The sequence below is a fragment of the Cnephaeus nilssonii genome, assembly GCF_951640355.1.
Source record: "Cnephaeus nilssonii genome assembly, chromosome: 13".
Classification (NCBI taxonomy): domain Eukaryota; kingdom Metazoa; phylum Chordata; class Mammalia; order Chiroptera; family Vespertilionidae; genus Cnephaeus; species Cnephaeus nilssonii.
The window spans coordinates 46,880,180-46,896,829 of record NC_137084.1 but is presented as its reverse complement, the minus strand read 5'-3'; the positions used below and the strand labels follow the sequence as shown (position 1 = coordinate 46,896,829).

Here is a 16,650-nt window from a genome sequence, read left to right as displayed (position 1 = left end):
GACACTGCCCAAGACACATTCTCTTTATCGCTTGGGGAATTAACAGCCTCTTAAATGATCTTCCTGCCTCTGCGCAGGCATCTGTTTTTGTGCCATAGGCCACTCTGGCAATCAATCTGGTGGAGCTTACGGCTCCCTTCTCAGAAAAGTTTTTAAAAGCTTAAGAGAAAATGTATAGGATTACAAAGAAAACAGATTTTACACACCAAAATGATCAAATTATTAAAAACAGGCCCTGGCCAGGTAGCTCAGGTGGTTAGAGTGTTATCATGATACACCAAGGTTACGGGTTCGATCCCCAGTCAGGTCACATACAAAAGAATCAACCAATGAAAATATAAATAAGTGGAACAACAAATCAATGTTTCTCTCTAATCAATCAATCAATCAATCAATAAAACATTAAAAACAGATGTGTGGTCTAGTAATGTGCTTCTTTATTAGTTTAGAAGAGTGGAAATCATTTCCAAAAGTCCATTAGCAAACTTATCTTCACATCTCATAGTGGCAGACTGCTAGTTCCTTCAAAACCCATCCTGCCCCTTTCCTGCCGCCCAGCTAGACTCCATTTCCTGTGCTCCTGTGCAGCGAGGTGTGGAACACGTCACTATGCTATCACCAATAAAAATTCAATGGCGTATGAGCAGAAGAAATGATGCCACATATGGGTTTGAGCCTTGAAACATTGAGCATGAGCTTTTCTTCTCTTTCTTCTTCCATTAAGTTAGGCTTCTGGCCATGGCTCCAACCTGTTCCCACCATTCAAATGCTCAAGATGGTGGAACAACACAGAGAAAAGCATCTGGGGCTGTTGGGTTGAGCTAGAAGTATTATTATGAATTCATTACACACACACACACACACACACACAGCACACAAATTTTCTGGCTCTGTATACTGAAAGGGCTTAGATGTAGTGACATCTGAGTAGTAATGAGCCCACCTAATACCCAGCTCTTGGGTTTCTTGATATCATTTCTCACTAAAAGGAACCAGGGCTCCCTGAAGAAATGGCTGAACCCAGGAAAAATATATCGCATTATGCCAGAAAGCAACGCAGTGGTAAAAAACTGATGGGAACGTGTCACAAGAACACTGGTTAAAATATTAATTACTAAAGGCCCAATGCATGAAATTCGTGCATGAGTAGGCCTTCCTTCCCCCAGCTGCCGGCACAGGCTTCCCTCTGGCACCCAGGACCCGGGCTTCCCTCGCAGCCCTGGCTTTATCTGGAAGGACGTCCGGTCTAATTAGCATATTATGCGTTTATTATTATAGACTAGTGGCCCAGTGCACAAAATTCGTGCATGGGGGGTGGGTGTCCCTCAGCCTGGCCTGCACCCTCTCCAATCTAGGACCCCTTGGGATGTCCCACAGGGATCGGGCCTAAACCAGCAGTAGGACATCCCTCTCGCAATCCAGGACCGCTGGCTCCTAACCACTCACCTGCCTGCTGGTCTGATCAACCCCAACTGTCCCCCCTTTCCAGCCTGATCACCCCTAACTGCCCGCCCCTGCCGGACTGATTGCCCCCAACTGCCATCCCCACCAGCCTGCTCACCCCAACTGCCCCCCCGCAGGCCTGCTCACCCCCAACTGTCCCCCCCTGCCATCCTGCTTTCCCCTACCTGTCCCCACCTGCAGGCCTGCTCACCCCCCCTGCCCCCCCCTGCCGGCCTGCTTGCCCTCAACTGCCCTCCCCTGCTGGCCTGATCGCCCCTAACCGCCTCTGCCTCGGCCCCACCACCATGGCTTTGTCCAGAAGGACGTCCGGAAGGTCTCCTGGTTTAATTAGCATATTACCCTTTTATTAGTATAGAATCTAATACTATAGATAGATACTATATCTATACTATAGATAGAGGCCTGGTGCATGGGGGGGGGGGGTTGGCTGGTCTGCCCTGAAGGGGGTCCCGGATCAGGGTGAGGGTCCCTGTGGGGGGGGGGCATGGCCAGCCTGGGTGAGGGGCTGATGGCCGTTTGCAGGCTGGCCACAACCCCATTGGGGTGAGGGTCCCTGTAGGGGGGGGGGCATGGCCGCCCTGGGCGAGGGGCTGATGGCCGTTTGCAGGCTGGCCACGCCCCCATCGGGGTGAGAGTCCCCGCTGAGGGGCGTGGCTGGCCCGCTGAGGGGCGTGGCTGGCCCGAGTGAGGGGCTGATGGCCCTTTGCAGGCTGGCCACGCCCCCATCAGGGTGAGGGTCCCAGCTGGGGGGTGTGGCCGGCCTGGGTGAGGGGCTGAGGGCTGTTTGGGGGCAGTTTGCAGGCCGGCCAAGTCCCTGTCTTTGTCCAGAAGGTCTCCCGGTCTAATTAGCATACCCTTTTATTAGTATAGATGGTAAGAGATTAAAACATGTTCTTATTCTCTTTGGGCTGCTACCACAAAATACCACAAACTGGGTAGCTTATAAAACAACAGACATTTATTTTTCATGCTCTAGTCTAGAGGCTGGAAGTCCAAGGTCAAGGTACCAGCAGGCCCAGCTTGGTGAGGCCTTTTCCTGGGCCATAGCTGACCCCTCGCACTGTGCCCTCACAGGGTGGAAGGGATCTTTCTGAAGTCCCGTTTCTAATGCACTAATTTCACTCACGAGGGCTCCTCCCTCATGACTAGCATCTCCCAGAGGTCCCACCTCCTAATACCATCATCATCTTCGGGTATTAGGATTTTAACATACGAATTTTGGTGGGAGACACAAACATTCAGACATAGCACATACTAAATTTAAAGAAGAAAACATGAGCCCATAGTGATAATAAAAATGGTGACAGTGTCAGAAGAGAACCTCTTCTTCACAGAAGAATCCAGCTAATGAATGTAGAAGAAATGATAGAATTATAAAAAACACCATTTTGGCTTGGCCAGCATGGCTCAGTGGTTGAGCATCAACCTGTGAACCAGGAGGTCACTGTTCAATTCCCGGTCAGGACACATCCCCGGGTTGCAGGTTTGACCCCCAGTGTGGGGCGTGCAGGAGGCAGCCAACCGATGATTCTCTCTCATTATTGATGTTTCTATCTCTCTCTCCCTGTCTCTTTCTCTCTGAAATCAATAAAAATATGTATTTTTTAAAAATCATCATTTTCGCCCTCGCCAGTTTAGTGCAATAGATATAGCGCCAGCCTGTGGACCGAAGGGTCCCAGGTTCAATTCCAGTCAAGGGCACATGCCCGAGTTGGGCGCTCGATCCCCAGTCAGAGGCATGCAGGAGACAGCTGCTCAATGATTCTCTCCCCCTCCCTTTCTCTCTGAAATAAAAAAGATATATATTTTAAAAACAAAACAAAAAACCCCCAACCTTTAAAAAAATCATTTTGCAATCACTAATGTAATAATAAATTCAGGCAAGGATCAATAGTTAATGCTAAAATCATTGGATGAAAGATTGCTGGGGAATAAGATAATCACAAAGTTTCAAAATATTACTCTACAGATTATGTACTGATTACAAATGGGAACATGTATCTTTACAATAGAAGAGTCTGGTAGGTACCCACTTAACCTAGTGATCAAACAACTCATCAAGTACTGAGCAAACTGACTTTATGTGCCTCCAGATATAATGCACTGAAGCCACAATTGACTGTCTTGGCAATGACAAGAACATTCTTGGCAAAAATATTAATTTGAATCTAATCATGATAGAAAAAAATCAGATAAATCTAAATTGTGAACTAATCTAAAAAACAACTGTCCCAGACACTTCAAAACCATCTGTGTCATAAAAGAGGAAAAAAATGTGGAAAACTGGTTTTAAATGAAGAGACTAAAGAAACATGACAACAAATGAATATATCTTGGATTAGAAAAGTAAGCCAGCTATAAAAGACATTTATTTTATTGGAGCAATTGTAATTTGACATGGAGTAGATGTTATTTAATAATATTTCAATGTTGAGTTTCTTACAGTGTTTAGTGTTACATCAATGTTGAATGTCATATTGTGATTAGGTATAGCAGGATACTTTTGTTTTAGTACATACATGCTAAAGTATTTAGGGTTAAAGTTTCACGATGTATGCTACTTACTTTCAAATGATTCAACAAAAATCATTATTGAGAGAGAAAGTGCCACAGAGAGACAAACAAGCAAATGTAGCAGAATGTTAACAATTGGTGAATCCAGGTTGATGGTATACAAGTGTCTTTTCTATTTTTTTTAATTTGTTAAATATGTTCAATATTTTTCAAAATTAAGAAAAAAGAGTGAGAAGTTTAACACAGAAGAGTTCAGAATAGGCTGCCCACATCAACCAGGCTGAAAGGTGAATAAAAACAAGAGCAAAAGCAAACCAACACAAGAGCAGAGAGGGTTAGCAACAACCCATCTGTCTTTCCTTAGGTAACACTGTCCCGGGCACAAGGACCTCTGGTCTGGTCGGCGGTATGACTCTGTGGGAATTGTGTTTCACTTTATGCCTACGCCTGCATTATGTGTAAAAATAAAACCACAAAACCAACAGTCATAAAGGATATTTTTGGAACTCTGAGGAAATTTGAAGATAGACTGTATATTAGATAATATTGTGTTAATGATAATATCCTTATTTATGATAATGGTATTGTAGCTATGTAGGAGAATGGTCATGTCCTTAGGGGAGAAATGCTGAAATATGATATCTGCCATTTACTCTCAAATGATTGGGGGAGGAGTGTGTGAATGTGTGTGAGTGTGTGTGTATTTAGAGAGAAAAAACAAATATGGTAAAATGCTAACAACTTGAGGACTTAGATAAAGTTTGTATGGGTATTTACTGTATTATTCATACAGCTGTGTTGTAGGTTTAACATTTTTCAAAATTAAAAGTTGGGATAAAGTTTCCATAGGTCCTGTAAAGTTCTCCTGGGGTGGGTGCTTATTGGTTTGGCTTTCTTTTAATTTTACACTTTTTAAAAATATTTATCTTCATTGTTGAATACACTTGTTTTACATCTTCCATCCTGACCACTTTCAGCCTAACAAAAGGATATATACATGAGTGATTTATGCATGTTTCCACACAGAAGGATCTTCTCTAATAAGATAGTTATTGCTTTGGGAGAGAAATGAGTGAAGATAGTATGAAACAATTATAAAGTATGGGCTTTAGAGTAAGACTAGGGTTCAAAACTTAATTCCCAAATATATTATTTGTGTGACTCTGGAAAAGCTATATTTGAGCAGTTATATAGTAGTTGCTTAAAAATCATGGATAGAGAATTGGGAGGTAATAGTAATTACCATTTCAAGGACATTGGTTAAAGACAATACATTTTCTTGATATTTCCATTGTTTAATCACTATAAAACCTACCCCTTCCCTTTTTAAACTAATAAAAAAAGAAAAACATTAACCTACCTCAGAGGAAATGTCACAAAAGGTTTTTTAAAAATTGGTTTAATGACATTTATAATGAAAAATTCAATACAGCAAAAATATATTGAGCTCCTATTTTATAGGCTCTGGGCTAAATGCATGGTTCTTACCCTTAGGAAGCGCTCCACTTAGTGAGGAATACTAACAACTTGAGGACTTAGTGAGGAAAACAGATAAATACACTCTTTATAATACAGGCAATCTGTGCTAAGTGCTATAATAGAGGCAGCAAGTATTACAGAAATACTGAGGAGGGAGTAAGCTGCTCATTCTCACAAGGGTTATGAGAAACTGCTTCTTAGAGGAGATAATACGAATGCTAAGAATTGAAGGATATAAGATTTCAAAAGGGAGTGTGTCATTCCAAGTAAGGGAAATGGTTTTAGCAAAGGCACAAAAGATACAAAATGAAAGATAATGGTAGGTTTGGAAGGCAATAAGTATTTGGTGTGGGACAGCTAGGTCTTCAGATGCATGTTATGAAATATAGGAGATGAGAATGAAAGGCTAATTTGGAACTGTATCATAAAAAATGGCTGTGAACACTATCGTATTTAATTTTGAAGTCTATGAAAAGCCGCTGGAGTTTTCTAAGCAGAGCAGAGACATGAGCAACTTCATCTTTTAGAAATGGTAACAGAAGAGAGACATGAAAAAGGCAGACTAAGAGGCAGGACGACCAGCTGGGGGATCAGTGCCATGGTCCAGGAGAGAAAACGGAGGCAGCAGGAGGAAGTAAATTTGAGAGACTTTGCTGAGGTGGAATCAACAAATGTACTTTGTTAGATGTGGTGGGGAAGAAAAGTGGAGAAATAAAAATTGCCTCTGCTGTTTCCCTGTGTGGATAGTAGTACCATTAATGGAGATAGAGAACACAAGAGAGGACCTAGATACCTGGGTGGAGGGGGAGGGACAAGGAAATGAAGTCCATTTGGATATGTTGAGTTTAAGTTGCCCATGGCACAACTCATATGCAGATGTTCAACATGCGACTGACCATTTGGACAGTTTGGATGAGTGTTCAGCAAATATTTACTCTTCTTGCCCTCCTACTGTGGGCAGAATATACTTATATGCCCCATTGATGTTGGTGAACCTGGGGTGAGCAAAGGCTTGAAATGTATTGCTCAGTGAGGCTTATGCTTGTGAGCTTCATATACCACAAGAAGAACAGATCCTGGCTAGCTCGGTGGTCCAAGGAGGATTAGAGACAGCGAGAGGAGAGCCCACCCAGCCAACCTGCAGACTGCAGCTTGAAGCAGAGCTGCTCAAGCTGGATCCACAAGCATGACAAAAAATGCTTATCAGTGTACATCACCAAGTCCACTGAGAATTCCCACTGATAGAGTGCTGTTGCAAAAAAAAAAAAGCAAAAAAAAAAAAAAAAGCTCAACTATACTACCATGTATTTAGAGCATACAAAATAATGAGAGATAATATCTCCATCAGTTGATAGCATAAACAAAAAGTAGCAGTCCCAAGCAGTAAGAACTCCCTGAAACATTCTCAGGTACTTATTTCCCTCAAGGATTGAGTATTAAGCAGGACTGATCTATAAATCAGTGTTTCATGTCTAAGACTCTCTCTCTTTTTTTGACTGGATGATACTGCCTCAGGTTTACTGTACAAACAGTAAACCTGAGGGTTTACTGTTTGTACAGTAAAGGGTCTCAGGCTCTGCTTGGACTTTAGCAAGCAGAGCCTGAGACCCTTTGTGATGTAGGAATGATCACATTTCCCAAGTTTGGGGTGGGCAATGTAGGCAAGTGGATTGAGCTTGCAGCTGTCATGTCACCCTTTGGGATTTTGGGCTTGGCGTTCTTGGGCTTTACCAGGGCACGTGCACTCATGGCCTTGGCATTGCTGGCCTGCATCTTCTTCAGGCCCTTCTTTTAAAAAAATTTAAAAAATCTACATATATATCTATATCTATATATATCTATATATAATTTATTTAAGAGAGGAAGAGAGAGAAAGACAGAGGGATAGAATCATCAATGATGAGAGAGAATCATTGACCAGCTGCCTCCTGCACGCCCCACACTGGGGATCGAGCCTGACAACCTGAGTATGTGCCCTAACCAGGAATCAAACCGTGACCTCCTGGTTCATAGGTCAATGCTCAACCACTGAGCCACGCTGGCTGGGTAGTCATAATTTTTTTTTAATCCTCACCTGAGGACATTCTTAGAGAGACTCAAAGACTTGTGGAACATCACAAAACATATCATTATGCTCATAATGGGAATCACAAGAGAGGAGAGAGATAGAAGGGAAAGAAAAAATATTTGAAAAAATATTGGCTGGACACTCCCCAAATATAATGACAAAACAACTATGTACACATCCACAAAGCTCAGTATATGCAAAGTACGATAAACCCTAAGAGAGCCACACTTAGACTTATCACAGTCAAATTGTTCAAAGTAAAAGACCTAAAGAGAGAATTTTGAAAGCTGCAAGAGAGAAGCAATTTGTCAAGTCCAAGAAACCTTTATAAGAATGACAGCTGATTTCTAATTAGTAACCAATTAGGCCAAAAAACAGTGGGATGGCACATTTATGGTGATGAAAGAAAAAGACGGTCTATCAAGAATTCTATATTCAGCCCAGCCAGTGTTGCTCAGTGGTTGATCATCAACCCATGAACTAGGAGGTCACAGTTTGATTCCTGGTCAGGGCACATGCCCAGGTTGCGGGCTCAATCCCCAGTAAGGGGTGTGCAGAAAGCAGCTGATCAATGGTTCTCATCACTGATATTTCTATCTCTCTCTTCCTCTCCCTTCCTCTCTCTGAAATCTACCCTAATATGTAAAAAGCCAGGGGCTGTCGTGACCGAAACAACCAGATGGACAACCAAACAGCAGGCTGCATGGGGTGACAAGGCCGGCAGAGGGGTGAGGGACGACCAAATGACTGAACATCAGGCTATATGGGGTGACCAGGCCAGCAGGGGGGGTCACTGGAGGGCAACCAGGCCAGCAGGGGGGGGCAGTTAGGGGCGATCAGGCTGGCAGGCAGAGGCGGTTAGGGGTGATCAGGCTGGTGGGAGGGCAGTTAGGGGCAATCAGGCAGGCAGGCAGGTGAGCAGTTAGGAGCCAGTGGTCCTGGTGAGAGGGATGTCCTGGATTGAAGAGGGTGCAAGGTGGGCTGAGGGGACCCCACCCCCGTGCATGAATTTCATGCAGTGTGCCTCTAATCTACACTAATAAAAGAGAAAGATGCAAATTGACCGTACCTCCATAACGCCCACCAGCCAATCAGGAGTGAGTATGCAAATTAACCCAACAAAGATGGCGGGTTAATTTGCATATGCAGGCATGGAGCGAAGACTGAAGGCTCTGGCCCGAGAGAAGACTGAAGACTGAAGACTGAAGATGACTGAAGAGGCTTGGCTTCTCTGCTACGGCTGGAGTGGAGAAGCCAAGCCTTGCTGCAGCTTGAGCTGAGAAGCCTAGCCTCGAGGCTTGGCTTCTCTATTGCGGCTGGAATGAAGGCCTGGGTTTTGGGTGCCGGAGGAAAACTGGTGATGGCAGCCAGGGGAAGGAAGGCCTATTGCACAAATCTTTGTGCAATGGGCCTCTAGTATATATATAGAAGGCTAATATGCAAAGTGTCCCCACGGGAGTTTGACTGGGAGTTCTATCACTTGGTATGATGTGCATTGACCACCAGGGGGCGGCACGGAATGAAGGAAGGCCCCGGCCGGCAGCTGGAAGGCCCCAATCGGCCCTGATCGCCGGCCAGGCCCAGGGACCCTACCTGGGCACGAATTTTGTGCACCGGGCTTCTAGTCAATAATAATAAAAAACACATTAAAAAAAAGAATTTTATATTCAGCAAAACAAAACTATGCTTTAAAACTGAAGGATTCCCTAGCTGGTTTGGCTCAGCAGATAGAGCGATGGCCTGCGGCCTGAAGGGTCCTTGGTTTGATTCCAATTAAGGGCACATGCCCGGGTTGCATGCTCAATCCCCAGTGGGGGGCATGCAGGAGGCAGCCGATTAATGATTCTCTCTCATCATTGATGTTCCTCTCTCTCTCCCTCTACCTTCCTCTCTGAAATAAAAAAAATATATTTAAAACTGAAGATCAATTTCCATCATTACAGCATGAACAGCTCCACCAACTGCTCTTAAGTGAAAATTATTAAAAGAAACAACAAAAACCAACCAACCAACCAACCAACTACTACCTCCACCACCACCACCAACAAAAACAGAAAAAAAATCATTCAAACAACAATAACAAAAAAACAAAAACCTTCCAAAGCCTTTGGCAATGATCCTTAGAGCACACAGCAAATGAAGAAACATCTGTTAAAGGATGTCTATAAATATTTGGTAGGAAAGGTGAGAAATCATGGTATTTAAAGAAGGACTGCTGCCTGCCTCCCACTCCACTGCTGCAGCTAAGAACATTTCTCCTCTCACCTTCCAGCTGGAAAGGTTTTTCCAGGGAGGACTAGGACTCCATTGTTTCCCGTCCTGCCCCCAGCTGTCTGTTGTGGGGCTAAGTCCCAAGTGAGTGTGGTTGAGAGGTAAGGTCTCCCTTGTTTCATCCAACCTCCACTCATGGAACACAGACTCTACCTTAGGTATTGCACACTGAGAATATTAGAGGAAGTGCAATACAAGGGAAATGCAAATTCAAACCACAATGAGAGAACATTTCGCACCCACTAGAAGGGGTATAATAAAAACAAAGCAAACAATAGTGAGTGTTGGTGTAGAGAGATTTAGAAAAATTGAAAACATCACACATTCCTAAAATCTAAAATGTAAAGTGGTGCAGCTGCTTTGGAAAACAGTCTGGCAGTTCCTCAAAAGGTTGAACATAGAGTTACCATATGACCCAGGATTTCCAATCCTAAGAGAACTGAATATTCTGTTTATCTGGAATGAATAGACACATCTACAGCAACAGAAAGTAGATTAGTAGTTGCCAGGAGTTGGGGGAGGGGAAGAATAGGCAGTGACTGAAAATGGTTATGGGGATTCCTTTTGGGGTGATAGCATATTCTAGAATTAGTAGTGGTAACTACTGCATAAGTTTATGACAATAAAAACTCCATTGAATTGCATACTTGAATTATATCTCAAGGAAAGGGAGAGAGAGAGAGAGAGAGAGAGAGAGAGAGAGAGAGAGAGAGAGAGACAGAGAGAGACAGAGAGAGACAGAGAGAGAGACAGAGAGACACAGAGAGAGAGAATAGAGAAAAAGAGAGAGCTACTTTTCACTTGGTCATTATAGCTTAGGATGGTGGAAATCACTTTGTTAGCCTTAAGCAGTGTCAACCAAACACTAATAGCTTACCTCAGTTCCTGTTTCTCTCCAATCCCAATCCCGACTTCCCCCTGGCCACACTTTGCAGTCCTTATAGATTTTAGTAGAGCCTTGTACTTTCATCTGCCCCCATGAAAGGGAAGCAATTTCAGGGGAAGACATAAGGAACTTAACTGAAATCTGAAATTTAAAAAAAAGTACCAAATCAGTTATAAAGTAAGGTTGAAATAGTTCCAAAATGCAGGAGGCATACTATATAAAAATATATTTTTATATATAATACTATCACTCTCTAATGCTAGCGCCGCCTCTAGCTCATAGAGCTCTAGCAGGAGGAGAAAGGAGGTAAGTAAGGAAGTCTCTATACCAGCGATTTTCAACTGGTGTGCTACAGCACACTGGTATGTCGCAAGAATTTTTTAAACATGCAATATCTGACTATTTAGTTAGGGACACTGGCTTCTTTTCCCTTAGACTGTCAAATAAAAAAATGACAACAGCCAACACAACAACAGCCGTCCGGTGTGACTAAACCAACATTATACCTATATTTTTTGTCAGATCGCCAAAAATTGTAATATTTTTGGTGTGCCGCAGACTTTTAGTAATTAGTTTATGGTGTGCCATGAGATGAAAAAGGTTGAAAATCGCTGCTCTACACCATGGCTCCTACAAAGCAGACTGCTCACAAATTGACCAGTGCTCAAGCATTTGGCTACCAAAGCCGCTCACAAAAGAGTGCGCCCTCTACTGGAAGGGTGAAGAACTCTCACCGTTACAGGCCTGGTACTGTGGCACTCCATGAAATGATCAGAAGTCCACTGAACTTCTGATCCTCAAACTTCCCTTCCAGCATCTGCTGCGAGAAATTGCTCAGGACTTTAAAACAGATCAGCGCTTCCAGAATGTAGCTATTGGTGCTTTGCAGGAGGCAAGTGAGGCCTATGTGGTTGGCCTTTTTGAAGACACCAACCTATGTGCTATCCAGGCCAAACGTGTAACAATTATGCCAAAAGACATCCAGCTAGCATGCTGCATATGTGGAGAACGTGCTTAAGAATCCACTATGATGGGGAACATTTTATCCCTTTTTAAAAAATATGTTTTTATTGATTTTTTTAGAGAGGAAGGGAGAGGGATAGAGAGATAGAAACTTCAGTAAGTGAGAAAAATCATCAATCAGCTGCCTCCTGCACACCCCCTACTGGGGGTCAAGCCCACAATCGGGCAGGACCAGGAATTGAACCAGTGACCTCTTGGTTTCTGGGTCAATGCTCAACCGTTGAGCCACACCAGCCAGGCAACATTTAATTCTTTAAAAAAATTTTTTTTCTCTTCTTCCTATTATTGGTTGTTCTGAATGTTAGCTATTTTTCTCCCCATGGGGTCAAAAGATACCTAAGTATATGATTGCAAGTGGAAAAATAGGGGAAATAAGGTATGGGCAGTTTTTCCATTTTCATTCGTGTGTGAATTTTTAAAAATATAAATGTTGGGACATAAAGCATTAATAATGCAAGTCAAAATGTTTCAGTGAACAAGTTTCATCAGTTCAACTTTATAATAATTAGAAACTTAAATTTTTCTGAACAATGCCAGTATTTGGATTTTTTAAAACAAGTAATTTCCTTATTATATATGCAAAATATAGTTAGCCATAATCCACTGTGAGTTAAGAAGCATTTTTCTCATTTATGTGGTTGTCACTTATTCTTTAGAGGTCTAATAAGTAAATTGTTATTCTTGGGATCCTGAAACATCCAGCCTTGGAAAGTAGATAGTATAATTACTTCTCAGACTGTGGAAGGAATTCTCAGGATATTTTTTTTTGGAGATAAAATGAAAAGGTGGAGATTTAGTTCAGCATGATGGAGTGAGGAGATTGATAACCTTTCCCCAAAAGCAAATATAAAGCTGGACAAAACTATAAAAAATAACCACCTGGTACTCTAGAAATACTATTAAATGCATATGTATAAACTGAGAAGTGTTTATTTATGACAACCACTGAATTCCAGATAAGAACAGTAAGGTGTTTTGTTATTCTTGCCAGGGACCACTCCCATGCCCCCACATTGATTCTGTTGGCACAGAGGTTCAATGTGGTTGGAGCAGAGCATGAAAAACAACAGACTGCTGCTCCAGTCAGAGGCGGCTCACTTGATTTTAAGCACTATGATTTAAACTAGTGATCTCAGTGGAGGTGAACATGGATGACAGGTGGCTCTGGTTCCTTGATATTTGGGGCAAACAATGGATTGGGAGAGTAGGGAAGGATTTAATTGGAATTTCCAGGAGGTGACACAGCCATAGGGGAATAAGTTCTCCACATATCCCGAGTGGACAAAAGGCTGTGAGCATGGGGGGGGGGGGGATTGAGGACATCTGTTATACCGTCAATAATAATAATTATATATATATATATATATATATATATATATATATATATATATATATATATAATTATTTTTTTTTAATGCAGTGGTCCTGCCCGGTATGGCTCAGTTGGTTGGGCGTCATCCCGTGCATCAAAAGGTTGCTGGTTTGATTCACGGTCAGGGCACATGCTGGGGTTTTGGTCTCCATCCACTGTGCAGAAGGCAGCCCATTGATGATTCTCTCTCATCATTGATGTTTCTCTCTCTCCCTCTCCCTTCCTCTCTCTGAAATAAATAAAATTAATTTTTTTTTTAAAAAAGAAACTGTACTTGAGTGTTCCCAAATGTTTGATTTAGCAAAGACTTCAAAGAAGCTATTATAAATATATTCAAAGAACTAAAGGAAACCAAGTACATCAGTATTCTTAAACTGCAATTTTCAAAAGTATTTGATATATTTCAAAAGAACATTTTTTCCCTTTTAGAATATTAGAAATAAGTATTCTAGGTAATAAATTCCTCTTATAATTTTTCTCTTTTGATAAATGAGTATTTTTTCTTTCTTTAGATAATGAGAATGATGTAGACCATTATGGTTTTCCCTTTTTTTAAACCTAGAAATGCAGAACAAAATTCAACATTTAATTGTGGTAAGCATTTTTCTGTTCCCAATATAATTATTTGCCTATAAATTTCTTTATCTTCCTTAATCATTAATTGTACCATTTTACATGGTTATATTGTACCTTGCCTCAAATTCTTCTTAGGAAGGAGGTACTATGTAAGTTTTAAATGCACATTGAAAATTTTGGCTCGAAGTAGTAAACTGTATAAATTATAGCTGGATTCAATCTACATTTTAGGAACTCCTTTTTTAAAAAGTACTTACAATGTGCCAGCGCATTGTGCTAATCAATAGACTGTGAATTATCTCTAGACCCTATGGTGTAGGCACTGTTATCACCCCCACTTTACAGAGGTTCAAAGAAATTAAGAATCTTCCCCAATGGTATCAAGAGGTTCTGTTAGGATTCAAGTCTGGCTGAATCTAAAGCTCAGGCTCCTGAACCATAATGCACATTGCATCTCAGGCTGTACATTCCATTTTGCATTACTGATGGTTTTCTGAGATTCTTTGTGGGAGAATGCTCACTGCTGCCCCCAACGAGGTGGAGCCCTGTCCTCTGTCAAACTTTTTGCTCTTCCACCAAATCTCCTATCACGCCCGCCCTCTCAGTGCGAGTCCTGGCCCACCCTTTGCTCCCACCCCACAGACCAATCCCCTTAGACCCTAGAGTCTCCACGGAGCCCCTCTCCCTCACACCCAGGCAAGCACAGCACAACCCAGCCCTCTCACCCCTTGGTCCTCCTGCAGAGGTAGGTCCTTTCGGACTCCGATCTCCTGGCAGCACCCCAACTTTTCAGACCGGTGATCTCCGCAGAGCCCTGTTCCGTAGGCCCTCGTCCCCTAGAACCCTCAGACACTGTTTTTCCGAAAGCAAAGCCGCGAATCTTGCACCGCAGCAGAGAGCAAATACCCCTCAGCAAACTTCCGGAGACTTCCCCCTCACACAGGTCCCATCCCAACCCCAAGTTAAGGGCACCCCTCTACCGTACCCCTTTCCCACGTCTCCCACAATCGTGCTTCTTCCTTATATTCTCTTTTTCTCTGATTCACTCTCCTGAACGCCCCTCACCATCTCGTGGCCCCTCTTTCAGTTCTCGGGAGTCCCCGGCAAACTCACCCAAAGCCCTCTCTCCAGGGAGTTGCGAACCCCAACCGCTCCGCGCTGTTCCTCCCGCCTCGGGGAGCACGGGCCCTCGGATCTAGGTGTTCTCCCCACACGCCCCGCCCCGAAGGAGCCTAGTGCCCGTCGCCGCCCGAAGCCCCGCCCCCCAAAGTCTATTGGCTACCGGTCCTAGAAAGTCCCGCCTCCTCAGCTTCCAGCCCGCCTACCTGCCCGGCTTCCCTTGTTTTCATTCCCCCTGTCACACGAGGCAGTGAGGAACTCTAAGTGGGCGGAGCGAAGGACCTGGAGGGAAGGGGGCGGGAAGAGGGAGGAAAGTGAAAGGCACGGAGCGTCTCTCTTTCCCCCGTCAGACCCGGCGCTCGACTGCTCCCGGCCGCTGCTGTATTGTGGGATCGCGGCGCCGAGCCGGAGGAGCTCGGCGGTGCAGGGGCGTCCACGAGCTAGCGCCTCCTGTCGTCTGTAAAGCCACCCTGCTATTCCTCGGCACCCCAGCACCCCCTCAACCCCCCCATCCCCTCCTCCTCCATCCTCCAGTTCAAAATGGCGGCGGCGGCGGCAGCGGCGGCGGCGTTGGCTCCTCCGGGCTGCCCGGGTTCGTGCCCCAACTTCGCCGTGGTGTGCTCCTTCTTGGAGCGCTACGGGCCGCTGCTCGACCTGCCGGAGTTGCCGTTCCCTGAGCTGGAGCGGGTGCTGCAGGCGCCGCCGCGGGACGTCGGCAACGGGGAAGGTAAGCGAGGGGCCCGAACGCCCGGCGGGAAGCGGCCCTGGCACGCTTCTTTCTGCTCCTCACACAACCCCTGGGCCGCCGCGACTCTACCTCCCGCCCTGGGGTGCCGCTCCGCCCGGCCTGTCTTCCCTGCTCAGCCCCCGGGGGTCTCGGGCAGTGAGGAGGCGGGGCGGAGGCCCCCTAGAGCCACTCGGCCGGGCGCCGAGCTGGAGGTGGGGGAGTCGCGGGCTAGGTGTGGGCTTGGGGCGGGGAGGGGTCATTGTGCTGAGCGGCTGCCCCTGGGACTGCTACCCCGCGGCAGAGGCCGGCCCCCCACCCCGTCTCCCTCTCGGTGGCGGGGGAAGGGGAGCGCAGGTTCCGGCCAGCTTTGCGCTTTTCTCCTCCTCCTCCTCCTCCTCCTCTCCCTTGCTCTGCTTCCCCTCCTCCCACCATCCTCTTGACCATCTCGGGAGAGGCTGGGCTCATCTCGGGGCGCCCCCTTTCTTTCCCTCCACCTGGGTGGGCGGGGGCCAGCGGACACTTCAGCTCTCCCTCTAGTGGGAACTCCCCGGAGAGAGTCGGCTCTCGTCCCTCTTGGCTTCTCCTCGAGGGCCTATTTAACCCCCAAAACTCCTTCCTGCAAGTAGGCAGATTTGCTCCTCCCCCGTGGGAGGGGGGTCCTCCTCCATGCTCGCTTTGGGGGACTAAGTCGGTTCACCTCCACTTTGGAGGCTAGAGGGTTAATTTCTCCTCCCTATAGTTTTTCTCTCCCTCTTCTCCACCCCAACACCACCCTCCCTACCCCCCCCCCCCCCCATAGAAAAGCATCTCCCCACTTTTTCAGTCCCTTCCCCCTTCATCTTGGCAGCCAGGCTTAGGGGAAGAAGAAGTCGCCCTCCCATTTGCCGGGTGGGGTGGTGAATATGTAGGCTGGAGGAGGGGCTCAGACGGAGGGGAAACAGTTGAAGAGGTGCTTGTTGCTCATGTTTCTCTCTGGTGCCGCTGGTCTATTATTGGTGTTTGCAAGTGGTGCTCCTTCCACATAAGGCCACCGCGCGGGTGCAGGGCGCATGCTCTGCCCGGCCCCATTGAAACTTCCTGCTGCTGCTGGGTCTTTTCGCTGGAGCATCTCAGCGTTTGCGCCTGCTGCCTCTAGCCCTCACACTGAGCGC

General features: G+C 45.2%; 2 protein-coding genes across 6 annotated transcripts in view; one reads left to right on the top strand and one right to left on the bottom strand.

Moving 5' to 3' along the window:
* The window catches only part of AAMDC (adipogenesis associated Mth938 domain containing), a 29,154-nt gene extending 14,288 nt beyond the window's left edge, over nucleotides 1-14,866 (bottom strand). For both annotated transcript variants that reach the window (XR_013814376.1, XM_079787586.1), the window contains exons 1-2: nucleotides 14,767-14,866; nucleotides 10,674-10,823 (exon numbers count right to left, since the gene is read on the bottom strand). Coding sequence is in view for 1 of the 2 variants with exons in the window: in XM_079787586.1 (XP_079643712.1) it covers nucleotides 10,674-10,805 (132 nt within the window). In the remaining variant the exon portion in view is untranslated. The remainder of the gene's footprint in view (nucleotides 1-10,673; nucleotides 10,824-14,766) is intronic.
* A 211-nt stretch (nucleotides 14,867-15,077) lies between these two features.
* RSF1 (remodeling and spacing factor 1) overlaps nucleotides 15,078-16,650 on the top strand; it is a 131,545-nt gene continuing 129,972 nt past the window's right edge. For all 4 annotated transcript variants that reach the window (XM_079787597.1, XM_079787595.1, XM_079787596.1 and 1 more), the window contains exon 1: nucleotides 15,078-15,499. In XM_079787597.1, coding sequence (XP_079643723.1) covers nucleotides 15,313-15,499 — 187 coding nt within the window. In that variant the 5' untranslated portion in view covers nucleotides 15,078-15,312. The remainder of the gene's footprint in view (nucleotides 15,500-16,650) is intronic.